The sequence below is a fragment of the Heterodontus francisci genome, chromosome 5, assembly GCF_036365525.1.
Source record: "Heterodontus francisci isolate sHetFra1 chromosome 5, sHetFra1.hap1, whole genome shotgun sequence".
Lineage (NCBI taxonomy): Eukaryota > Metazoa > Chordata > Chondrichthyes > Heterodontiformes > Heterodontidae > Heterodontus > Heterodontus francisci.
In genome coordinates, this window is record NC_090375.1 from 128426920 (window position 1) to 128453075 (window position 26156).

General features: G+C 42.9%; 1 protein-coding gene across 7 annotated transcripts in view; it reads left to right on the forward strand.

Annotated features, from left to right (window-relative positions):
- Nucleotides 1–26156, forward strand: part of LOC137370043 (polyamine-modulated factor 1-binding protein 1-like) — a 719669-nt gene that overhangs the window by 424362 nt on the left and 269151 nt on the right. For all 7 annotated transcript variants that reach the window (XR_010975068.1, XM_068032077.1, XM_068032078.1 and 4 more), the window contains one exon: nt 24756–25002. Coding sequence is in view for 6 of the 7 variants with exons in the window: in XM_068032077.1 (XP_067888178.1) it covers nt 24756–25002 (247 nt within the window). In the remaining variant the exon portion in view is untranslated. The remainder of the gene's footprint in view (nt 1–24755; nt 25003–26156) is intronic.

Consider the following 26156-nt stretch of genomic DNA (forward strand, 5'->3'; position numbering starts at 1 on the left):
GTGTTGAATTGCGAACCCTGACAGACTTCAAGTGTAGTTTATTTCTGTGATCCACAAAATAGAACTGCCCAGATGTCAATTAGTTATTCTTGTTTGTCTTAAAGTAAGGAATTGGAAAAGTCCAACTGGTTCACAATCCTACCCATCACCAAGACCTCTAATTTCCATTTACGTAATCTTTATCTTGGCTGCCGTAACACTCATCTGTTTGCCACCTCTAAACTCAACGAGGAATAATTTTGACTTGCACCCATTGTGAGCACAAAATTGGGGGATCGACTACTCTTTGTAGCTGTCTGTGCTGCCCAGAGGCCCAAGCCAAATGCGGCTTCAGGCCTCATTTAAATACTGCGAGTTAGCTGAGGACTCCAAATGAGTGTCCTTCTGCCTGTTGAGGAGGGCATGAAATTGGCTGGCTCTCACATGAAACTTGGAGGAGGTGAGCTGTGTGAAGGGGCCCTTTAACAAATCAACAACAGGACAGTTTTTTATTTTCTAGGTTGAGGAAAAGCAGTCCTGCTTCTCCCAGGCCCACAAAAGTAAAAACTGAAATTTTTTTTGGCTATTTATTGAGCTACCTCCAGCAGTCTTTTTAAGAATCCCTAAAGATTATCAAGATATGGTATAACTAGGCGGAGAATGTATGGTACCAGCTCCACCCATTTGTAACTGAATTTCACATTGTGGGGGTCCTACAACCTGAGTATGTAAATATTTAAGCCTGTTTCCGCTGATGCTCTGCATGACTAAAAGTCACCTGAGCCAATATGGCATCAGCAAGCTATTGCCTATTTAATGGACACAAAACGGGTGGCCGTACGTTGAATTTATTTTCCGATATATTCCAGTCCGCTCCTTGTTATTTTCCATCCTTCAATTTGTATAAACCTCAGCTACTTCTGTCCTGTCCTGCATTGTCTGCACCCTCATCATCATCATACTCAGTAACTTACATTGGCTTCCTGTTCCCCAGTAGTTTAAATTCAAAATTTTCATTGTTGTCTTTAAATCCCGCACTTCCCTCAGCCTATCCTATCTCTGCAACCTTCTGAAGCTTCAGAAAATTTCCTGCACTCTTTCATTTTCTGACTCGGCCTTTGGCACATTCCCACCACCACTCCTTTCCCCTTTGACCACCTTTGGTGGCAAACCATTCAACTGTTTTAGATCTACTTTGAAACTTCTTTCCTAAAACCTTTGCCCTTTCTAATTCTCCCTTCACCTTTAAAATCTTTTTTTTTTAATCCATCCTTTAACCAAGGTTTTCGTCACCCCATTGATCTCTGCATGTGTTGCTTGGTGTCCAGTTCCTTTTCTGTTTTTATTTCTGAAGTGCCTTGGAATTTTTTTTTACATTATATGGTTGTTGATGATGGGGAAATGTGTATTTCTTTCCATTTGAAATTTCAGGAAGGTTTAGTATATTTTCTGGATGTGACTGTTAACATTGATCCTTTCTTTGCTATTGTTATCACTGAACTTAATGACCATCAAGAATACAAACCTACGAATTAGGAGCAGGAGTAGGCCATTCGGCCCTTTGAACCTGCTCCGCCATTCAATAAGTTCATGGCTGAACTGATTACTCCACATTTCTACCTACCCCTGATAACCTTCCACCCCCTTGCTTATCAAGAATCTATCTACCTCTGCCTTAAAAATATTCAAAGACTCTGCTTCCACTGCCTTTTGAGGAAGAGAATTCCAAAGACTCACCAATCTCTGACAGACCCCTCTGTATCTTATATGTTTCAATCAAGACGCCTCTTGCTCTTCTAAATTCCACCGGATACAAGTCTAGCCTGTCCAATCTTTCCTCATAAGACAGCCCGCCCATTCCAGGTATTAGTTCAGTAAACCTTCTCTACTGCCTCCAACACATTTACATCCTTCCTTAAATAAGGAGACCAATACTATACACAGTACTCCAGATGTGGTCTCACCAATGCCCTGTATAACTGAGGCATAACCTCCCTACTTTTGTATTCAATTCACCTCGCGATAAACAATCACATTCTATTAGCTTTCCTAATTACGTGCTGTACCTGCATACGAACCTTTTGTGATTCATGCACTAGGCCACCCAGATCCCTCTGCATCTCGGAGCTCTGCAATCTCTCACCATTTGGATAATATGCTTTTTTTTAACTCTTCTGCCAAAAAGGACAATTTCACACTTTCACACATTATACTTGTTATGACCGACCGCTCCTGTCAAAGCCCCCAATCAAAATATACGATTCTGATTGTGGTGGGAGAGACGCACTGATAATTCAATCCCGTCACTCCACAGATCGCCTAACATATCATTTAAAACTTTCCAGATTAAAGAAAGACCCAACCAAATTGTACCATCTATTAACCCCCGAATGAGGCTAACCAAGCCAGATGTCTTTAAATCAACAAATTAACTCTTTAATTAGAAGAACTAAATTCTTAAACACTATGAAGATATGAACAGCACTTAAAAATAGCAAAAAAAAGAGTCCTTGCAAATTTACAGTCCAATGTTGTTCGAAGTCCTCACAAAATTTCAGCAATTAACAACTTGCAAACACTTTCAACAGAATCAATCTAACTTTAGAGTTTTTGAGGGATAAAAGATTGTCACCGTCTAACATCCCCTTTTTTGATTTCAATTACCAGAGATCTGTGTTTTGGCTTGACTTTTTTTTTGAATTTTGAGAGATAATAAAACAGACTAAAATCCTAGTCCTTCAGTTTAAATGGTTGAGAGCACTTATTCCAGGCTCTGACACCACAGCTGTGTACTCTGTCTGTGTCTCTTGTCTGTTAGAACAAACTGTCTTCCACCAAAGCCAGTTCAAAAACTGAATTGTAACAAATGTATTGCATGAGTCTCACTCCCAGTGGCTGTTTCCACGGTATCGAGAATGCACCCTTTGAATCGCAGTCTCCAAATGGCTGTTTCTAAGGCAACAAAGATGCACCTTCCTATAACTCCTGAGACTTGCTGTTTCTTAAGGCAATACTGATCCTTTGCAAGTCTGAAAGGCAAACCGCATATTCCCCCAAAAAAACCTACAGGATAATGCCCTGTATAATTGAGGCATAACCTCCCTAGTTTTGTATTCAATTCCCCCTTGCGATAAACAATAACATTCTATTAGCTTTCCTAATTATGTGCTGTACCTGCATACGAACCTTTTGCGATTCATGCACTAGGACAGCCAGATCCATCTGCATCTCAGAGCTCTGCAATCTCTCACCAGATAGATAATACGCTTTTTTTATTCTTCCTGCCAAAGAGGACAATTTCACACATTATACTCCATTTGCCAGGTGTTTGCCCACTCACTTAACCTATCTGTATCCCTTTGTAGCCTCCTTATGCCCTCTTCACAACTTACTTTCCTACCTATCTTTGTGTCATCGGCAAATTTAGCAACCATACCTTCAGTCCCTTCATCTAAGACATTTATATAAATTGTAAAAAGTTGAGGCCCCAGCACAGATCCCTGTGGCACACCACTAGTTTCATCTTACCAACCAGAAAATGACCCATTTATGCCTGCTCTCTGTTTCCTGTTAGCTAACCAATCTTCTATCCGTGACACTGTTACCAACTGTAACAGTAGTAAATTAAATCTCTAAATTAATAAATAAATTATCAAATGCCTTCTGGAAATCTAAGTACAATACATCCACCAGTTCCCCTTTATCCACAGCACATGTAACGCCCTCAAAGAACTCCAATATATTGGTTAAACATGATTTCCCTTTCACACAACCATGTTGACTCTGCCTGATTACCTTGAATTTTTCTAAATGCCCTGCTATAACGTCTTTGATAATAGCTTCTAACATTTTCCCCAAGACAGATGTTAAGCTAATTGGCCTGAAGTTTCCTGCTTTCTGTCTCCCTCCCTTTTTGAATAAAGAAGTTACATTTGCTATTTTCCATCGAACGGAACCTTTCCCAAATCGAGGGAATTTTGGAAAATTAAAACTAACGCATCAACTATCTCACTAGCCACTTCTTTTAACACCCTAGGATGAAGTCCATCAGGACCCGGGGATTTGTCAGTCCGCAGCTCCAACGATTTGTTCAGTACCACTTCCCTGGTGATTGTAATTTTCTTGAGTTACTCCCTCCCTTCCATTTCCTGACTTATAGCTAATACTGGGATGTTACTTGTATTCTCAATAATGAAGATGGATGCAAAATATCTGTTCAATTCATCTGCCATCTCCTTAAGATCCATTATTAATTCCCCAGACTCACTTTTTATAGGACCAACGATCACTTTGCTAACTCTTTTCTTTTTGAAATATCTATACAAATGCTTACTATCTGTCTTTATATTTCTAGCTAGCTTTCTCTCGTACTCTAATTTTACCTCCCTTATCAATCTTTTAGTAATTCCTTGCTGTTTTTCATATTCTGTCCAATCATCTGACCTGCCTCCCATCTTTGCGCAATTATCGTTTTTTTCTTTAATTTTGAGACTATCTTTAAGTTTTTTAGTTAACCACGGATGCGGGTCGCACCCTTGGAATTTTTCTTTCTCGTTGAAATGTATCTATTCTGTGTATTCGGAAATATCCCCTTTTCTTAAAAGCCCGCTGGAAAACCCCGAATCTGTCCGATGTTGGGAAGCGCATTCCTGCTTCAGCAGCTGTCAGCTGTGAAACTGGCAGTGCTATGTTTTTAAACAAGCTGATCAACCACAAAACTGCTGTGCTGAAAGCTCCCGCTTAGTGCAACTGTCAGAGAGAGGGAGAAAGGGGAACAGAGAGAGAGGGGGGAACAAAGAGAGACAGAGGGGAACGGGGAGGGGGGGGGAGCAAAGAGAGAGGGGACTGAGAGAGACAGAAAGAGGGAGAGAGAAATGGGGGACGGGGGGCGGGGGAGACAGAGCGTGGACGACACGGAGTGGGGGAAACAACACATAGAGGAGGGAATACAGGGAGAGAGAGAGACAGAGCCTGAGAGAGATCAAGATCACTCCTGACAGATGGATATCTATCTGGAATACTCCGCATCACTACAACGTGTGAGGGCAGACGTTGACTAATTGTGCAAACAAAAAATGCCAGGTATCTCACTAAATCAGTATCCAACGTAGTGATTGAGAAAGTAAGTCAATAAATTAATCATCTCATTTAAAGCTTCTTCACAAAAATGTACATTTGTTGTTTTGCTTAATAGTAAGATAAATTTTTAATGCCTTTATCTTTCTGAAATTGTCTGACCGGCCCCCTATTTAAGACAAAAATTGTAATGTGACCCCTCCACTCAAAAAGGTTGGACAACCCTGTTATAGAGGTATAGAACATAGTAAACAGTGTTGAAAAAGATGGATCTGTCAAAAGACTTCTAAGCAAATTGTGAGAGTAGCATAAGGGAACACAGGTTCAAAGTAGCAAAAGGCAAATTTAGGACTGATATCATTAAGCTCTTCCCACAAAGAGTGCCACTACTGGCAGGAGGAGGAAATTACAAAACAAGCTTACATAATAAGTATGGACAAAGGAATTCCATACAAGCTTAACCAAAATTTTTAAAATAAAGCTATTATATACTTCACAATAGCATGGCATAGGAACATGAGTAGGCTACTTAGCCCCCTAGTCTTTTCTGACATTCAATTAGATCATGGACGATCTATACCGGAACACCATTTACCTGTCTTTGTTCCATATTGTCCCTCAAAAGTCTAAGGTCTCAATTTTGAAAATTTCAATTAACAGCATTCACAGCCTTTTGGCAGAGGAAGTTTAAGAATTCCACTACCCTTTATATGAAAATGTACTTCCTGAATTCCTTAATGACCTTCCTCTAATTTTGTTTTGAATTGCTGAAAGCAAAGACAAAAATACATCACGTCCTGATCAGAGAACTCCTCAACTGATGATGCTGCGCCAGTCGCTCACACAGAAACTAGGCTATAAAGACTCATGGACTGTCTCCTCCATGCCTGTAACTTGTTCTCCTTGACTATAAGCGTCAAGAAAACTATAGTCATGGGATTAGGTAGTTGCATCTCTGCCCCTGGTCACGCTAAATAACACCCCACTGGATGTGGTTAGCATATTGTGCTACCATGGGTCCACAGTGACAAAAAACCTGTCCCTGATGCAGCACTCGACACATGCATAGGGAAAACAGCTACCACTTTTGGCTGACTAGTGAATAACACCAAGCTGACCCTTCAGACCAAGCTGATGGTTTATAAGGTCTGTGTTCTCAGCAGCTTGCTGTATGGCTGTGTAACATGGGCGACTTACAGCTACCAGGAAAAGAAGCTCCATAATTTCCAGCTTCGCTGTCTGCAGCGCACTATGGGTATATTATGGCAGGACAAAAATCACAAATTTGGCAGTCCTCTCTAAGGCAGAGCTCCCGAGTGTGTTAGCACTAAGCACTAGGCGGCTTCGGTGGATTGGACACACCCGCAGAATGGAAGACGGTCTCATACCCTAGGACCTTCTGTATGGTGAGGTAGCCGGGGCCAGCCAACCAGTGGGGTGCCCAAAGCTCCACTTCAAGATGGTTGCAAGCATGACATGAAGTCCCTAAATGTCGACTATCACACTTGGGAGTCACTTGCTGGTGAAAGAGGGAAATGGCGACACGTCCTGTGGACTGGTGTGCACTACCACTATGACCAGTGGCTACAGCAGCTTGGCAGCAGGCGCCAATGTCAAAAACAAAAACTCATAGCATCAGTTGGCAGCTTCACGTGCAGCACTTGTGGCAGAACCTGCCTCTCAAGGATTGTCCTTCACACCCATCAACAAAGGTGCACCAAGAGAAAACATCCCACCTGTTTGCTGCGTGTCCATCATCTTTCATAGATGGAAGGATACTAACCAACCAACCACTTCCTGTTTGCACTCCTTAATGATCTAGCTCTAATTTTGTTCTGGATTGCCCCATCAGAGGAAATACTGTCTCTGTATTATTCTGATGAATCATATAATTTTAAAAACCTTGATTAGCCCTCAATTCACAACCTTCTAAACTCAAGTTTATGCAACCTGTCCTCATAATTTAATCTTTTCAGCCCTGATATCATTCTGGTGAATTTATGTTGTACCCCTTCCAAGGTTAATGTATTTTTCCAGAGGTTCAGTGCTCATAACTGAATGCAGTACTCCAGATGGGCTCTGGTCAAGGCTCTGTACAACTGAAGTATTGCTTCTTCACTTTTGAATTTCACACCCTTGAGATAAAGAGTGTTAGCCTTTTTGATTACTTTCTGTACCTGTGCGCCAGCCTTTAGTGATTTTGTATATGAACACTGCTCCTCTCCAGCTTCTTTTATCTCACCATTAAGAAATATTCCGATTTGTTGTTCTTTGACCCAGAGTGGATGATCTCAGAGTTTAATAATTGAATTCCGTCTGCCATAGTTTTGCCCATTTACTTTGTCTATGTCCATTTGTAACTTCCTGTTGCCATCTACACAACTTATTAGACTACGTAACTTAGTCATCCACAATCTTGAATACACAGCTCTTTATTCCTTCATTCACGTCATTTAAATATATGGTGAAAAGCTGAGGCCCCAGGACAGATCTCTGAAGACGACAAATTGTCACATTCTGCCAATCAGCAAATGTTTCCTTTATCCCTATTCTCTGTCTTCTACCTCGCAACTGATTACTGACCCATCTCTCCAATTTCATGTGTGTATATATGTACATACATATTTAGCTCTTGTACAGAACCTTGTGGCCTGACTCAACCTCTGTCAAATCCCTTGTCTTGGACTTCATATTTTTGTTTAAAATTGTGATTTGATGAAATACCTGGTGGGAAGCAAAAGATCTCCCTGCCAGAAGCTGCTGAAAGAATAATTTCTTGGTTGCATAGCTGAGAAAATAATTTTCTGATTGCTTCAGGAAAAGCTGATATCTCAGACAAAAGTTGTGAATATTCTATAAACTTAACTACTTCCCATTTTGTAAAGTCATGTAAATAACTCACCCATTTTTTTCTACAGGCTTAACTTAAGTAAGGTGCAATTCTGGTGTGAATGTTGGAATTTCTGGGACAGCAGCATTGACCCTCCTTATTCTGTTCTTTGCCAACAGGAACCACTTTGGGGACAGGCACATTTACTGCCAGCAACTTTTGTGCTGGAATTTACTGGGTATTTCAAAATGGGTGCAACTTGGGTGCATCTGACTTAAACTCCAATTTTTTGTTGCAAAGCAACAAACCACTTCTAAAGCAAAAAGAAACAGAATTTCAAGCTCTATATATGCCTGTCCCCCTCTCTCTCTCCCCGACCCCCCAACAGATGTTACTAATTTGAATATTTACATTTCCTGTCAACAAACAGGCAATAATTACATGTTGTTCTGTAAACATAACCCAAGTGGTATTATAGGCAGTTTGCCTCAAAATTTAACTAATCGGTTTGTTTGAAAATGAATTCAAATTAAAATGAGGAAAGATACTGGAGGTAAAATGCAACTTTAACAAGGGTGCAAAATGGGCAGCAGTGACCTGACACCCAATGTTGTGCCCCTGCTGAAGTTGAATTTTACTCCCAATTAGTGTTCTCTGACAATTACAGAACATGAAACAAAAGCTACAACAGTTATATAATCAGATGTTTGTCTTTTTTCACTCTTCTGCCACCAAATACATACTCATTAAAAAAAACTGATCAGGTGGGGCTTTATCTGAAAATAAAGATTTTGAAAATGAGCTTTATAAGGCAATCCTGGGGAAAAAAATGAACAAAAACCACAGCATTGATGTACCCTCAGAAATTAGGTGCATTGTATGTGTTCCTACTGCACTATTAATTTAACAGTGTTACAGCTGTGGGTAAAGAATCAATTCCAAGCCAAGACTCTGGGGAAAAGGGTGAGTCCTTCAATTAAGTTATGAAGATATTGATAGACACAAAAACAATTCAATGGATATATGTAAATAATTTACCCTGAAATATGTGATCTTTGAATTGAAAAATTTAACTCCTTATTTTTGAACATTCGAAGGAAAATGGTGAATGCAAATTTTTCAGAATACAAGGAAAACATTATGTCCTGCTTCTGGTTGCCAAATTTGATAATTGCAGGGTGATATACTTGCTGGCGGGCAGCCATAAAGACAGGGCTAAATTGTGGCGAGTCGAAGAGACTTAGTAGTTGGCAGGAAAAAAGACAGAGGCGCAAGGGGAGAGCCAACTGTGCAACAGCCCCAACAAACAAATTTCTCTGCAGCACCTGTGGAAGAGCCTGTCACTCCAGAATTGGCCTTTATAGCCACTCCAGGCGCTGCTTCACAAACCACTGACCACCTCCAGGCGCGTATCCATTGTCTCTCGAGATAAGGAGGCCCAAAATGCAAATGCATACTTGCAACACCACATTCCATAATAATTGTAGATATTTGAATATATAATGGTAATAGTGTATACAGATGTTAGATTTTAAATATATTGTATTGGTCAGCCCAGAGCAAATAGCAACCAATGAAGTAACTTTGAAAAGTTGTCACTGTTATAATGTTTACAAACATGCTAGCCGATTTGCAGACAGCAAAATATTGAAAGCAGCAATAAGGTAACTGATCAATAAATGTTTTAAGTGATGCTGGTTGAGGGATACACATTTATCAGGATATTGGGAGAACTCCCTTACTCTTCAAATAGTGCCATGGAATCTTTTACACCTATCTGAGAGGACAGATGGGGTTCATCTAAAAGTCAGCATCTCCAACAGTGCAACAGTCCCTCAGTACTGTACTAAAGTGTCAGCTTGAATTATTTGCTCAAGCTTCTGGAGGGAGTCCAATCCAGCAACCTTCTGGCTCAAAGGGGACCTATCACCTTCCCACTACCAGCATTCTATCTAATCCTTGATAATATCCACAGAACACGTGTATTCCCCCTTGCCTTTCTCCCACTGTCACTTACCTCATCCTTTATCCTTCGTTAACTCCCCCCACTCCTACACATTTCCACAAGGATGGTAGTAAGAGACTAGGAGCTGGATTTTCAAACGTCTGTGGAGACGAGGTCGGGTGCAAACGTGCTTTGAAAATAGCACTCCTGGATGGCATTCAGTCTTCCGACACCTCCGGAACGCACTGCAATTTTCAAAGTGAGAATGGGAGGAGTTGAGCCAGTAACCCGCTCACCTCCAATTAACTGCTGGTTAAGCTTGTTGAAGAACTTGTTAACAAGCTGGAGAGGTCCAGAAGGAAATTTTCAAAGTGGCGAACAGAAAGGGTGAATGGTCTGGGGCACGTTAGTGCACACCTCTCGGGAGCACTGTGGAGAGCCATAATGTGATCTTGCAGCTGAATTAAAGTTATGGAATAAAGGGTATTCAAACTGAGGTGCTTAAGCCGTGGCATAACATTGCCATTGCTTGAGCAACGCAGGTCAAGTACCTTGTGAAAAGCTGTATGGCCACTTGTATGCACTGTGACGCTGTTGGCCCTCTGCTCTCCTGCCTACTCCAGTCTGCAAGGCAACGGCAAGCCCAGTCATGGCTGCTGTCTGTCTTTCAGCATTGCACTCCAGGCAGCGCCCGGCACCACTAAATGCCTCTGGCCCAATTAGGAGCTTTGCATATTAAGATAGTGTGTCAGCAATGCAAACACAGCATATTGTCGGGGTCCAATAATGATCTGCACGCAGGTTCCCGACCCCAGATTGAAAATCCAGCCCTATTACTCTGGCGGTACAGCTCCTTAATTTTGAACTTAGCTCCTTGAAATCTCTTTGTAGCACCTCAAATCTACTCTTATCTATGTTGTTATAATTGTAACTAGCTTTTCTTCTGGTAAAATTAATTGTTGCATTAAAAAATTATATTTAGAAAAAACGATCTGTAGCAATAAATAATGTGCTTGTATTCCTGAAGGCAATTTTAAATTAGTGTGCACTTTACCTAATTTATCAGGTATGTGATTCAATATTGTGTATTTCTTGGTGTCAGTTGTCTTTTCTGAATATGTACACAATTTAGCAGAGGCAGACTATTATGTTTATATATGGCGCTAACCTTCTTACTGAATCATTTATTTTAAGTCCTTAATCAAAATAGTAACAGCCATGATTCAGAATATATTAGATTCCTCACTTTCCATTGCAAGGATTAGTACCCTGTCCCTTCTTCAAAATTAATAATCTAAAGAGTCTTAAAAGACTGAATTAGGAACATTGAGCTAAGCTTCATTATTTTCTTTTCACTGCAGTATATGTAGTGTATGATGCAGCTTTTATATCACAACACATTTTTGATATTCCATTATCTGGGCTGTTACATAATCATAGACACATTTCTATTATCTAGCTATATTGTATTAAAAGTCTTACAAATGCCTCCCTTGACTTTTTCTTATCACATTATTGTCACAACTTTTGACAACTATTTCCTCATTATAAGTTGCTATGCCAAAAGTTACTATAGGCCTTGCCTATTGTCATGAAGACACCACCTGCCAAGAATGAGGCATATTAATTTCATCATATGGACATTAATTTTAAACTGTTGCTGGAATGAAGAAATGACTTGTTTAAAGAGATCAGCAGTGGCTGGAAAACATTTGCATACTAAGAGATAGTGTCTGGAGACAATAGAACGGCTTCCTGATCCAATTAATCCAAAGGGATTTTGATCACCAGACACTGAATGTGTAAGAAAGCCAGCATTCCAGCGTGGCTGCTAAAATGGAGAATCCACAAAAACGCAGGAGTCTGTTAAAACAGCTAGTCACACGACTAACCTGCTGGCCCAGGTTTTTGTTTGAACTGCTAACAGCACTGTTTGGGTCAGATTGCAGTTGAACTTGGAAGAAGACAGCCTCTCTGCTGGCTAGCTCTCTCACTCTCTCACGAATCTCTGGATCCACTGAAATCACTTAAACCTCAAGAGAAAAGACTCCTACATCGAAACAGGTTTTAAAGCGTACACTGGGCCCCAACGAAACAGCAAGACTTACCAGCAATCAAAGTCTCTACATTGAACTCGAAGGACTGTAAATAAATCCCAGTTATTGCCTCAAACTTTACCCCTTTATTCTTTCTACTTTTCTGTCTATCTGTGCATGTGTTTATCGCGTATGCATGCTAACGTGGTTGCGTTGTGTATTTGTAGTCGTAAACCGAATTAAGGTAAATAAATTTCCACCTTGTTTAAATCTAAGAAAACTAGCCTGGTTGGTTTCTTTGCCTGAGTGAGAGCTAAAAACACAGTGTTTTAAAAATTAAACCCTGTTAGGGTCAAACCAGGCAAAGGCTGAGAGGGAACCCCTAGACCCCTTTCTCACCTGGTCAAAACACTATGTAAAAGCATCACTCAATATACAGTCTGGCTACTGGATTGCAATCAATCAAGAGCTCAAATGCTTTCTTAAAAATGCTGTCACCTTTTCCACCACCCCCCCCACCCCCCAGAACTGAGTTCTAAAGAAGGGTCACTGACCTGAAACGTTAACAATGCTTCTCTCTCCACAGATGTTGCCAGACCTGTTGAGTATTCCCGGCATTTCTTGTTTTTATTTCAGATTTCCAGCATCCGCAGTATTTTGCTTTTAAATTAAAGTAGTGGTTAATTGTTATTTTTCAGACTGGAGGAAGGTTTACAGTGGAGTTCCCTAGGGGTCAGTGTTAGGACCCCTGCTCTTCCTGATATATATTAATGACATGGACCTTGGTGTACAGGGCACAATTTCAAATTTGACGATGATACAAAACTTGAAAGTATTGTGAACTGTGAGAAGGACAGTGTAGAACTTGAAAAAGACATAAACAGGTTGGTGGAATGGCTGGACATATGGCAGATGAAATTTAATGCAGAGAAGTGTGAAGTAATTCATTTTAGTAGAAAGAATGCAGAGAGACAATAGAAAATAAAGGGTACAATTCTAAAGGGGTGCAGGAGCAGAGGGGCCTGGGTGTATATGTGCGTATATATTCGAATGTGGCAGGACAGTTTAAGAGAGCGATTGATAAAGCATATAGCATCCTAGGCTTTATCAATAGGGGCATAGAGTACAAAACCATGGAAGTTATGTTAAACTTGTATAAAACACTAGTTTGGCCTCAACTGGAGTATTGTATCTAGTTCTGGGCACCACACTTTTGGGAGGATGTGAAGGCATTAGAGAGGGTGCAGAAAACATTCATGAGAATGGTTCTAGGGATGAGGAAGTTCAGTTACATAAATAGATTGGAGAAGTTGGGACTGTTTTCCTTGGAGAAGAGAAGGTTGAGAGGAGATTTGATAGAGGTTTTGAAAATCATGACGGGTCTGGACAGAATCGAGAGGGAGAAACTGGTCCCATTGGTGGAAAGACCTATTAAGGCACAAGCAAATAATGCAAGGCTGGATTGCATCTATTTTAATACAAGAAGACTTACTAGTAAAGCAGATGAATTGAGGGCATTGATTAACACATAGGAATATGATATTATTGCTATCACAGAGACATGGCTGAGGGGAGGGCAGGACTAGCATGCTTAAAATTCCAGGGTATAGAATCTTCAGGCATGCCAGGGGAGGGTGTAATAGAGGAGGTGGCATTACACTGTTGATCAAGGAGTCAATTACTGCAGTAAGGAGGGATGATATCTTAGAAGGTTCCTCAAATGAGGCCATATGGGTAGAACTTAAAAACACAAAGGGGGCAATCACTTGGCTGGGAGTGTACTAAAGGCCTCTAAACAGTCAGGGAGAGATAGAGGAGCAGATATGTGAGGTGTAAAAATATAGGGCAATAATAGTAGGGGATTTCAACTTCCCCTGTATCAACTGAGATAGTCTTAGTGCAAAAGGCTGAAAGGCGGCAGAATTCTTAAAGTGCATACAGGAGAGCTTTTTGAGCCAGCACGTAGAAAGTCCTACAAGAGAAAGGATGGCACTGGACCTAATCCTAGGGAATGAAGCCAGATAAGTGGTAGACGTGTCAGTGGAGGACCATTTCGGGGATAGTGACCATAACTCTGTAAGATTTAAGGTAGTTATGGAAAAGGACAAAGGGGGACCAGAAATAAAAGTACTGAATTGGGGGAAGGCCAATTTCAATATGATAAAACAGGATCTGGCCAAAGTGGACTAGGAGCAGCTACCTGTAGGAAAGTCTACATCAGATCAGTGGAAGTCATTCAAAAAGGAAATGATGAGAGTTCAGGGCCAGCAAGTTCCCGTAAAGGTGAACGGTAGGACCAACATGTCCAGGGAACCCTGAATGGCAAGGGATAAAGAGGATTTGATAAGAAAAAAAAAGGAGGCTTATGGCAGATTCAAAGCACTGAAAGCAGCGGAGGCCCTTGACGAGTTTAGAAAGTGTAGGGGGGGTACTTAAAAAAGTAATTAGGAGAGCAAAGATGGGGGCATGAAAAAACACTGTTCGGCAAAATAACGGAAAATCCCAAGGCGTTTTATAAGTATATTAAGGGCAAGAGGATAACCAGGGAAAGAGTGGGGCCCATTAGGGACCTAAGTGGCAATCTGTGTGTGGAGCCAGAGGACATAGGTGAGGTTTTAAATGAATACTTTTCATCTGTGTTTACTATGGAGAAGAATGATGTAGGTGTTGAGATCAGGGAGGGGTATTGTGATATACTTGAACAAATTAGCATTGAAAGGAAGGAAGGGCAGCACAGTGGCGCAGTGGTTAGCACCACAGCCTCACAGCTCCAGCGACCCGGGCTTGATTCTGGGTGCTGCCTGTGAGGAGTTTGCAAGTGCTCCCTGTGACCACGTGGATTTCCACCAGGTGTTCCAGTTTCCTCCCACAGCCAAAGACTTGCAGGTTGATAGGTAAATTGGCCATTGTAAATTGCCCCTAGTGCAGGGAGGTGTTTGGAGAATTGTGGGGATGTGGTAGGGAATATGGGATTAATGTAGGATTAGTATAAATGGGTGGTTGATGGTCAGCACAGACTCAGAGGACCAAAGGGCCTGTTTCAGTGCTGTATGACTCTCTAAGTATTAGCTGTTTTAGTGGGCTTAAAATTGGATAAACCCCCAGGCCCAGATGAGATGCATCCTAGGCTGTTCTTTGAGGCAAGGGAGGAGATAGCAGGGGCTCTGACACAAATTTTCAAATCCTCTCTGGCCACAGAGGAGGTACCAGAGGACTGGAGGACAGCGAATGTGGTGCCATTATTCAAGAAGGGTAGCTGGGATAAACCAGGTAATTGCAGGCCAATGAGTCTAACATCAGTGGTAGGGAAACTATTGGAAAAAATTCTGACGGACAGGATTAATCTCCACTTGGAGAGGCAGGGATTAATCAGGGATAGTCAGCATAGCTTTGTCAGGGGGACATCGTGTCTAACTAACTTGATTGAATTTTTCAAGAAGGTGACTGGATCTGTAGATGAGGGAAAAGCAGTTGATGTAGTCTACATGGACTTCAGTAAGGCTTTTGATAAGGTCCTGCATGGGAGATTGGTTAAGAAGGTAAGAGCCCATGGGATCCAGGGCAATTTGGCAAATTGGATCCAAAACTAGCTTAGTGGCAGGAGGCGGAGGGTTGTTTTTGCGATTGGAAGCCTATGACCAGTGATCTACAACAGGAATCGGTGCTAGGACCCTTGCTGTTTGTAGTGTACATTAATGATTTGGCCATGAATATAGGAGGTATGATCAGTAAGTTCGCAGATGACACGAAAATTGGTGGTGTCGTAAATAGTGGGAGGAAAGCCTTAGAATACAGGACGATATAGATGGGCTGGTAAGATGGGCAGAGCAGTAGCAAATGGAATTTAATGCTGAGAAGTGTGAGGTGATGCATTTTGGGAGGACTAACAAGGCAAGGGAAAATACAACGGATGGTAGGACCCTAGGAAGTACAGAGGGTCAAAGGGACCTTGGTGTACTTGTCCTTAGATCACTGAAGGCAGCAGCACAGGTAGATAAGGTGGTTAGGAAGGCATATGGGATACTTGCTTTTATTAGCCAAGGCATAGAATATAAGAGCAGGGAGGTTATGATGGAGCTGTATAAACTGCTAGTTAGGCCACAGCTGGAGTACTGTGTACAGTTCTGGTCACACACTATAGGAAGGATGTGATTACACTGGAGAAGGTGCAGAGGATATTCCCCAGGATGTTGCCTGGGCTGGAACATTTCAACTATGAAGAGAGACTGAATAGGCTAGGGTTATTTTCTTAGAGCAGAGAAGGCTGAGGGGGGACCTGATTGAGGTATACAAAATTATGAGGGGCATTGATAGGATAGATAGGAAGAAACTCTTTCCCTGAGTGGAGGGATCAATAACCAGGGGGCATAGATTTAAGGTAAGGGGAGGAGGTTTAGAGGGGATTTGAGGAAAAAAAATTTCACCCAGAAGGTGGTTGGAATCCGGAACACACTGCCTGAAGGGGTGGTAGAGGCAGGAACCCTCACAACATTTAAGAAGTGTTTAGATGAGCACTTGAAACACCATAGCATACAAGGCTATGGGCCAAGTGTTGGAAAATGGGATTAGAATAGATAGGTGCTTGATGGCCAGCACAGACACAATGAGCCGAAGGGCCTGTTTCTGTGCTGTATAACTCGATGACTCTAAACAGAGGGCACGGATTTAAGGTAATTAGCAAAAGAAGCAATGGCGACATGAGGGAAAACTTTTTTTACGCAGTGAGTGGTCAGGATCAGGAATGCACTGCCTGAGAGTGTGGTTGAGGCAGGTTAAATCGAGGCATTCAAGAGGGAATTGGATTATTAACTGAAAAGAAAAAATGTGCAGGGCTGAGAGGAGAAGGGGCGGGGGGAGTGGCACAGGGTTAATTGCTCCTTCAGAGAGCCATGATGGGCCAAATGGCCCCTTCTATGCTGCAACCCTTCTATGATTCCTTAAACTGGAGGTAGCTGTGCAACGTGGGTTGGTAATTGGTTCGGAGGTAGGAGACAGAGAGTAGAGATAAAGGGAACATTCTCTGATTGGCAGGGTTTAACAAGAGCTGTTCCTCAAGGGCCTGTACTGGGGTCTTATCTTTTAACCATATGTATTAACAACATGCATGGAAAGTTATATATCCAAGTTTTTAAGTTTTAGTTAGATGGCACAGTGTGTTGTGTAGATGGGAGGAATAAGTTGCGAAGGGCCATATACTAAGTGAGTGAGCAAAACTGTTGCAAACAGAGATCAATGTGGGAAAGTGTGAGGTGAACCACTTTGGATGTGTCGCAAATAAATTGTTGTAGTTTCTTAATGATGAGAGACTAGGAATTGTGTTGAAGCAACTGGATTTGAATGCTCACGTATACAAATGACTAAAAAGTAGCACAAAGGTACAAAAAGTAATCAAACAGACTCATGGGGCTGGACTTTGTATTTCCGCCAAGGGAGTGGCGGCAGGCGCAGAACATGGCGGCCATCCCCCCCAATCATGTGGCAGGGGCAGCCTTGGCGACGCCTTTCACGGCGTCACCTGTTGAAGGAGCAGGTGCTGGCGTCATTTTTAAAAGGCGACCAGCCCTTAAAACAATACACCACATTGCAGATTTCACCCCTTTACCCCCCCCCCCCCCCCCCACGCCCATCAGAGTGCAGAGTTGACCCCTTCCCCACCTCAGTGGTGCCAGCTTTCCCTGGATGGGAAAGTGAAGGCACATGAGTGCCGCACGTTGCGCTGAAGATCAGGAACTGAAGGTAAGATCACTGCAGTTTACATTTTATTGCATGTAAATATCCAATTTAAATATGCTAACTCGGGTCGCGTCGAAGAGCGGCGGAGGGGCCACCACGGAACTTCTCTGCGACCAGGAAGATCAGGCTCAGAAATCCTGGCATTGGGTTCCGTGGCGGGCCGCTGTCACTCCAATTCTCTGGACCCCCTGCCACAGAACCCGATGTCGGACTGAAAACAAAATCCAGCCCATGGAATATTGGCCCTCTACCCTCTAGTGGGTAGAAATACAAAAGTGCGCAAGTGATCCTTCAGTGGTACAGAGCCTTGGCCAGATCCCATCTGGAGTACTGCTTTCAGTTTTGGGCACTGATCCTGGGGAAAGATAGATTGGCCTCGCAGATTCATCAGAATTATGGCAGTGCTTAAAAGGGTTAAATTATGTGAAGACAGGTTACATAGAGCGATAGTGATAGGAGATTCAATACTCAGGAGGACAGACAGGCGTTTCTGTGGCCGCAGACGTGAATCAGGATGGTGTGTTGCCTCCCTGGTGCCAGGGTCAAGAATGTCACTGAGCGGCTGCAGAGCATCCTGAGTGGGGAGAGTGAACAGCCAGCAGTCAGGGACAACGTTGTTACAAGCGAATTAGGTAGAAAGAGGGATGTGGTCCTGCAGAAAGATTTTACTGAGCTAGGTAAGAAATTAGCAAGCAGGACCTCAAAAGTAGTAATCTCTGGATTTCTCCCAGTGCCATGCGCAAGTGAGTACAGGAATACAAGGATAAGACAGATGAATGTGTGGCTGGAACGTTTTTGCAGGAGGGAGGGCTTTAGATTCTTGGGACATTGGAACTGGTTCTGGGGGAGATGGGACCTATATATGCCAGACGGGTTGCACCTGAACAGAGCCAGGACTGAGTTCCTTGCGGAGCATTTTACTAGTGCTGTTGGGAGAGTTTAAGCTAGTTTGGCAGGAGGATGGGGACCTGAGAGTAGACTCAGTTGGGACAAAATCAGAAATGAAAATGGAAGGCAGAAAATTAGTGAATGAGTTTACAAGGCAAAGGAAACAAAGGTTAGAAAATTAAAAGAAAAGTTTGGCAGTGCTCAAATATATCTACTTCAATGCAATGAGTATAGCAAATAAAGCAGATGAGCTGAGGGTACAGATAGACACGTGGCAGTATGATATAGCTATTGCAGAAACATGGCTTAAGTAGGGACAGGAGTGGCAGCTCAACATTCCTGGTTACAGGGATTTCAGACACGATAGAGAGGGGGATAAGGAAGGAGGTGTGGCAATTTTGGTCAAAGAAACAACTTACAGATGTGAGGAAGGATGATGTGTTGGAAGGTTCATCAAATGAGGCCATATTGATCGAGCGAAGGAACAAAAAAGGGGCAATCACACTGCTGGGAATATAATATAAACCTCCAAACAGTCAGAGGGAGATAGAAGAACAAATATACAGGCAAATCTCTGAGAAATGCAAAAACAATAGGGCAGTAATAGGGGATTTTAACTACCCCAAAAGAATTGAGGGAACAGAATTCTTGTGGTGTATTCAGGAGAACATTTTTGGTCAGTATGTAGCAAGTCTAACAAGAGAGGGTGCAGTTTTAGACTTAGTTTTAAGAATTTTTTTTTATTCATTCAGGGATGTGGGTGTCGCTGGCTAGGCCAGCATTTATTGCCCATCCCTAATTGCCCTTGAGAAGGTAGTGGTGAGCTGCCTTCTTGAACTGCTGCAGTCCATTTGGGGTAGGTACACCCACAGTGCTGTAAGGAAGGGAGTTCCAGGATTTTGACCCAGCGACAGTGAAGTAATAGCGATATAGTTCCAATTCAGGATGGTGTGTGACTTGGAGAGGAACTTGCAGGTGGTGGTGTTCCCATGCGTTTGCTGCCCTTGTCCTTCTAGTTGGTAGAGGCCACGGGTTTGGAAGGTGCCGTCTAAGGAGCCTTGGTGCATTGCTGTAGTGCACCTTACAGATGGTACACACTGCTGCCACTGTGCGTCGGTGGTGAAGGGAGTGAATGTTTGTAGATGGGGTGCCAATCAAGTGGGCTGCTTTGTCCTGGATGGTGTCGAGCTTCTTGAGTGTTGTTGGAGCTGCACCCATCCAGACAAGTGGAGAGCATTCCATCACACTCCTGACTTGTGCCTTGTAGATGGTGAACAGGCTTTGGAGAGTCAGGAGGTGAGTTATTCACCTCAGGATTCCTAGCCTCTGATCTGCTCTCGTAGCCACGGTATTTATATGGCGACTCCAGTTCAGTTTCTGGTCAATGGTAGCCCCTAGGATGTTGATAGTGGGGGATTCAGCGATGGTAATGCTGTTGAATGTCAAGGGGAGATGGCTAGATTCTCTCTTGTTGGAGACGGTCATTGCCTGGCACTTGTGTGGCGCGAATGTTACTTGCCACTTATCAGCCCAAGCCTGGATATTGTCCAGATCTTGCTGCATTTCTACATGGACTGCTTCAGTATCTGAGGAGTCGTGAATGGTGCTGAACATTGTGCAATCATCAGTGAACATCCCCACTTCTGACCTTATGATTGAAGGAAGATCATTGATGAAGCAGCTGAAGATGGTTGGGCTTAGGACACTACCCTGAGGAACTCCTGCAGTGATGTCCTGGAGCTCAGATGATTGACCTTCAAAACCACAACCAACTTCCTTTGCATTAGGTATGACTCCAGCCAGTGGAGGGTTTTCCCCCCAATTCCCATTGACCTCAGTTTTGCTAGGGCTCCTTGATGCCATACTCGGTCAAATGCTGCCTTGATGTCACCTCACCTCTTGAGTTCAGCTCTTTTGTCCATGTTTGAACCAAGGCTGTAATGAGGTCAGGAGCTGAGTGGCCCTGGCGGAACCTAAACTGAGCGTCACCGAGCAGGTTATTGCTAAGCAAGTGCTGCTTGATGGCACTGTTGATGACACCTTCCATCACTTTATTGATGATTGAGAGTAGGTTGATGGGGCGGTAATTGGCCGGGTTGGACTTGTCTTGCTTTTTGTGTACAGGACATACCTGGGCAATTTTCCACATTGCAGGGTAGATACCAGTGTTGTAGCTGTACTGGAACAGCTTGGCTAGGGGCGAGGCAAATTCTGGAGCACAGGTCTTCAGTACTATTGCCGGAATATTGTCAGGGCCCATAGCTTTTGCAGTATCCAGTACCTTCAGTCGTTTCTTGATATCACGCGGAGTGAATTGAATTGGCTGAAGTCTGGCATCTGTGATGCTGGGGACTTCAGGAGGAGGCCGAGATGGATCATTAGCTTGGCACTTCTGGCTGAAGATTATTGCAAATGCTTCAGCCTTATCTTTCGCACTGATGTGCTGGGCTCCCCCCATCATTGAGGATGGGGATATTTGTGGAGCCACCTCCTCCAGTTAGTTGTTTAATTGTCCACCACCATTCATGGCTGGATGTGGCAGGACTGCAGAGCTTCGATCTGATCCGTTGGTTATGGGATCGTTTAGCTCTGTCTATCGCATGCTGCTTACGCACTTTGGCATGCAGATAGTCCTGTGTTGTAGCTTCACCAGGTTGATACCTCATTTTGAGGTATGCCTGGTGCTGCTCCTGGCATGCCCTCCTGCACTCTTCATTGAACAGTGTTGGTCCCCTGGCTTGATGGTAATGGTAGAGTGGGGGATATGCCGGGATATGAGGTCACAGATTGTGGTTGAGTACAATTCTGCTGCTGCTGATGGCCCACAGTGCCTCATGGATGCCCATTTTTGTATTGCTAGATCTGTTCGAAATCTATCCCATTAAGCACGGTGGTAGTGCCACACAACACGATGGACGGTATCGTCAATGTGAAGGCGGGACTTCGTCTCCACAAGGACTGTGCAGTGGTCACGCCTACCAATACTGTCATGGACAGAAGCATCTGCGGCAGGCAGATTGGTGAGGACGAGGTCAAGTATGTTTTCCCCTCTTGTTGATTCCCTCACCACCTGCTGCAGACCCAGTCTAGCAGCTATGTCCTTTAGTACTCAGCCAACTCGGTCAGTCGTGGTGCTACTGAGCCACTCTTGGTGATGAACATTGAAGTCCCCCACCCAGAGTACATTTTGTGCCCTTGCCACCCTCAGTGCTTCCTCCAAGTGGTGTTCAACATGGAGGAGTACTGAGTCATCAGCTGAGGGAGGGCGGTAGGTGGTAATTAGTAGTAGGTTACCTTGCCCATGTTTGACCTGATGCCATGAGACTTCATGGGGTCCGGAGTCAATGTTGAGGATTCCCTGGGCAACTCCCTCCCTACTGTATACCACTGTGCCACCACCTCTGGTGGGTCTGTCCTGCCGGTGGGACAGGACATACCCGGGGATGGTGATGGCAGTGTCTGGGACATTGTCTGTCAGGTATGATTCCGTGAGTATGACTATGTCAGGCTGTTGCTTGACTAGTCTGTGGGACAGTTCTCCCAACTTTGGCACAAGCCCCCAGATGTTAGTAGGGAGGACATGGCAGGGTCGATAGGGCTGGGTTTGCCGTTGTCGTTTCCGGTGCCTAGGTCGATGCTGGGTGGTCCGTCCGGTTTCATTCCTTTTTATTGACTTTGTAGCGGTTAGGTACAACTGAGTGGCTTGCTAGGCCATTTCAGAGGAATGTAAGAGTTAACCACATTGAAATGAAGATCGGCAGGTGGAAGAAGTGGCAGTGGGAGAGCATTTTGGTGGAAGTGATCATAATTCAGTCAGTTTTAACATAATTATGGAAAAGGACAAGGATAGAGCAGGAGTTAGAGTTCGCAGTTGGGGCAAGGCCACTTTTACTGAGCTGAGGAGTGATTTATCGAAAGTGGATTGGAAACAGCTACTTGAAGGTATATCAGTGTCAGAGCATTCAAAGGAGAGATTCAAGGGCTTCAGAGTAAACATGTTCCCACAAAGAAAAAGGATAGGACAGCCAAATCTAAAGCTCCATGGATGTCAAGGAGCTTATAGGGTAAGATAAGGCAGAAAAGGAAAACTTATGGCGGACTCGAGAACTCAATATCACAGAAAGCCGAGAAGAGTATAGAAAGTGGAGAGGTGAAATCAAAAAGGAAATTAGGAAAGCTAAGAGGGGGATGAAAGAATATTGGCAACCAAAATCAAGGTGAACCCAAAGATGTTTTATCAATACATTACGAGTAAGAGGATAACTAAGGAAAGAGTAGGACCTATAAAAGATCAAAAAGGTAACATATGTGTCGGGGCAGAAAATGTTGATATGTTTCTTAATGAATACTTTGTGTCTGTCTTCACAAAAGCAGGGGGTCATGCAGATATTTTAGTCAAGGAAGAGGGGTGTGAAATATTGGATGTGATAAACATAGAGAGGGAGGGAGGAAGTATTCATGGGATTAGCATCCTTGCAAGTGGATAAATCAACAGGGCTGGATGAAATGTACCCCAGGCTGTTAAAAGAAGCCAGAGAGGAAATAGTGGAAGGTCTGTCCATCATTCTCCAGTCCTCACAGGATATAGATATGGTGCCGGAGGATTGGAAGACTGCAACGTTGCACCTTTGTTTAAAAAGGGAGCGAGGGATAGGCCTGTCAGTCTAACCTCAGTAGTGGGCAAATTATTGGAAACAATTCTGAGAGACAGGATAAACTGTCACTTAGAAGGGCATGGATTAATCAAGGATAGTCAGCATGGATTTGTTAAGGGAAGATCTTGTCTGACCAACATGATTGAATGCTGTGAAGAAGTACAAGGAGGATTAATGAGGGGAGTACAGTTGATGTGGCCTACAATGGATTTTAGCAAGGCTTTTGAAAAGGTCCCACGTAGCAGATTGGTTTAAAAATAAAGCCCATGGGATCCAAGGAAATGTAGCAAGGTGGGTATAAAATTGGCTCAGTGGCAGGAAACAAAGGGTAATTGTTGACAGGTGTTTTGGCAACTGGAAGGCTGTTTCCAGTGGAGTTCCGCAGGGCGCAGTATTGGGTCCCCTGCTGTTTTTGGTCTGTATTAACAATTTGGACGTAAATGTACGGGGAATGATCAAGAAGTTTGCAGATGACACAAAAATTGGTCGTGTGGTTGATAATGAGGATAACTGTTGACTGCAGAAAGATAGCGATGGACTGGTCAAATGGGCAGAAAAGTGGCAAATGAAATTCAATCCGGAGAAGTGTGAAGTGATGCATTTGGGGAGGTCAAACAAGGCAAAGAAATAAACAATTAATGGGAGAATACTGAGAGATGTGGAGGAAGTGAGGGACCTTGGAGTGAATGTCCACAGATCCCTGAAGGTGGCAGGACAGGTCGATAAGAAGCCTATGGAATCCCTTTCTTTATTAGCCTAAGTGGAGAATACAAGAGCAGGGAGGTTATGCTGGAACTGTATAAATCATTGGTTAGGCCACAACTTGAGTACTGTGTGCAGTTCTGCTCACCTCCTTACAGAAAGGATGTAATTGCAATAGGGAAGGTACAGAGGAGACTTAGAAGGATGTTGCCAGGACTGAAAAAATGCAGCTATGAGGAAAGATTGGATAGGCTGGGGTTGTTCTCCTTGGAACAGAGAAGGCTGAGGGGAGATTTGATTGAAATATACAAAGTTGTGAGGGGCCTGGATAGAATGGAAGTGAAGGGCCTATTAACCTTAGCAGAGAGGTCAGTAACTAGGGGGCACAGATTTAAAGTGATTGGTAGAAAGAATAGAAGGCGATGTGGAAAGGATTTTTCACCCAGAGGGTGATGGGGGTCTGGAACTCACTGCCTGAAAGGGTAGTAGAGGCAGAAACCCTCAACTCATTTAAAAGGTGTCTGGATATGCACCGCAAGTGATGTAACCTGCAGGGCTACAGACCAAATGCTGGAAGGTGGGATTTGGCTGGGTGGCTCGTTTTTCAGCCAGTGCAGACACGATGGGTCAAGTGGCCTCTTTCTGTGCTGTAAACTTTCTATGATTCTAAGGAATATGGAATGAAGGTGAATAAATGGAGTTCAGGCACAGATCAGCTATGATCTAACTGAATGATGGAACAAGATTAAGGGGCTGAGTGGCCTACTTCTGCTCCTATGTGCCATCTTGTAATTGTGTGACATTATTTGCCATTGAAAGGCCTCATCCTTCCATAGATTGAAATGCCATTGTTTTATGTTTATAAAAAACGCAGGTGGAAATAATTTTTGCACTTGCTGTTGTCTTTATAGGCAATATGGAAAAGAGATGACCTCCTGTGGAAGTCAGAGGCTGATCTCCTGCAGTCTCAAGAAAATATCAAAGAGAAGGTAACAGAGGTAGAAGCTTTGGACATCATAGCCAAGGGCCTGAAAGTGGAAATGCAGGAATTACAGAATCATAAGAAACAGATTGAAAAAGAAAATACAGTGCTGAGAACAGAGATTCAGCAGCTAAACCAGGAGCTGCAGGATATCCATCATCAGTATAGGGAGAAGGGTAAGCATTTTCTAATAAAATAGATTACTGTACAGATTGTGCAGTGGCTGTAGCTTTCTATAGATTTGAAGGTTATCTATTGCATGCAACACTGATGTTGAAAAATAATTGAGTAGACTTTAATTTTCACCACAGAGAGGTCAACTGGCGGTCGTGGATCGGCCACCTTCAATGGGAAAGAAAATTGGATGAAGTGTATAAAGGACCGCCCATGCATTAGTGCCAGTTTTCCACCCATTGTGAAAGTTAAATTCTGCACCTTAATTTCAAGACTGAACTCATTTGCTGTTGCAGTTTAATTTGTATAGACTGGAGAAATGATGGGAATGTGACAAAAATTCATGAGTTGTAGGATTGTGAAAAACAGTCTGTAGTATAAAACAGTTAATTCAGGAATATAATGAAAGTGTGGAGAAATTCATTAAACTGAATATGAAACCTACAAGGTCGATGGTGGGATGACATCAACACAGGCATTTTACAGGTAACAAAAGTTGCTGCTTGCACTCACATAATTGTGTTTTATACTGTTGCTGAGGACCAATTGTATTCATTTCTATGTCTCACTCCCTCTCAAAATGTGTTGACAGACGCAGCTACAAAATAAGAAACCATTAGAATGTGTGCTGTAAAGAAATTGTTTGACTTTTTTAAAGTTCTCAAATTAATGTTTAGATAGAGGATCTGGATCGGCGCAGGCTTGGAGGGCCGAAGGGCCTGTTCCTGTGCTGTAATTTTCTTTGTTCTTTGTTCTCTTTGTTCTAATAGATAAGTTCTAAATTGCATTTTCAGGTTGCTAATGTAAAGGATTCAGTGAAGCTACAAATATATTATTGTATTTGTAGGTTTCTCTGCATCTTCTGGCCTTTTTCTTGGAAATGTTTAATTTTATTATAATTCTTTAACTGTTATGGAATGTAGGCATAATAAATCTTTGAATCAGCTCATGAATAAACCTGAAGAGCTTTCAAATGTAAATATCTTAGATTAATTTCACAATGTTGTGAATATTTTAGCCTGGATTTTGCTGTGAGCATAGAGGAATGGCTTTTTCCCTTAACCTCATGTACACAGACATTTAGTGGGTTTATCAGCAGAGATTTCCAGTTATTCAGAGTCTGTTTGAATACAGGTAACTGTGGCGTCTGACAGCA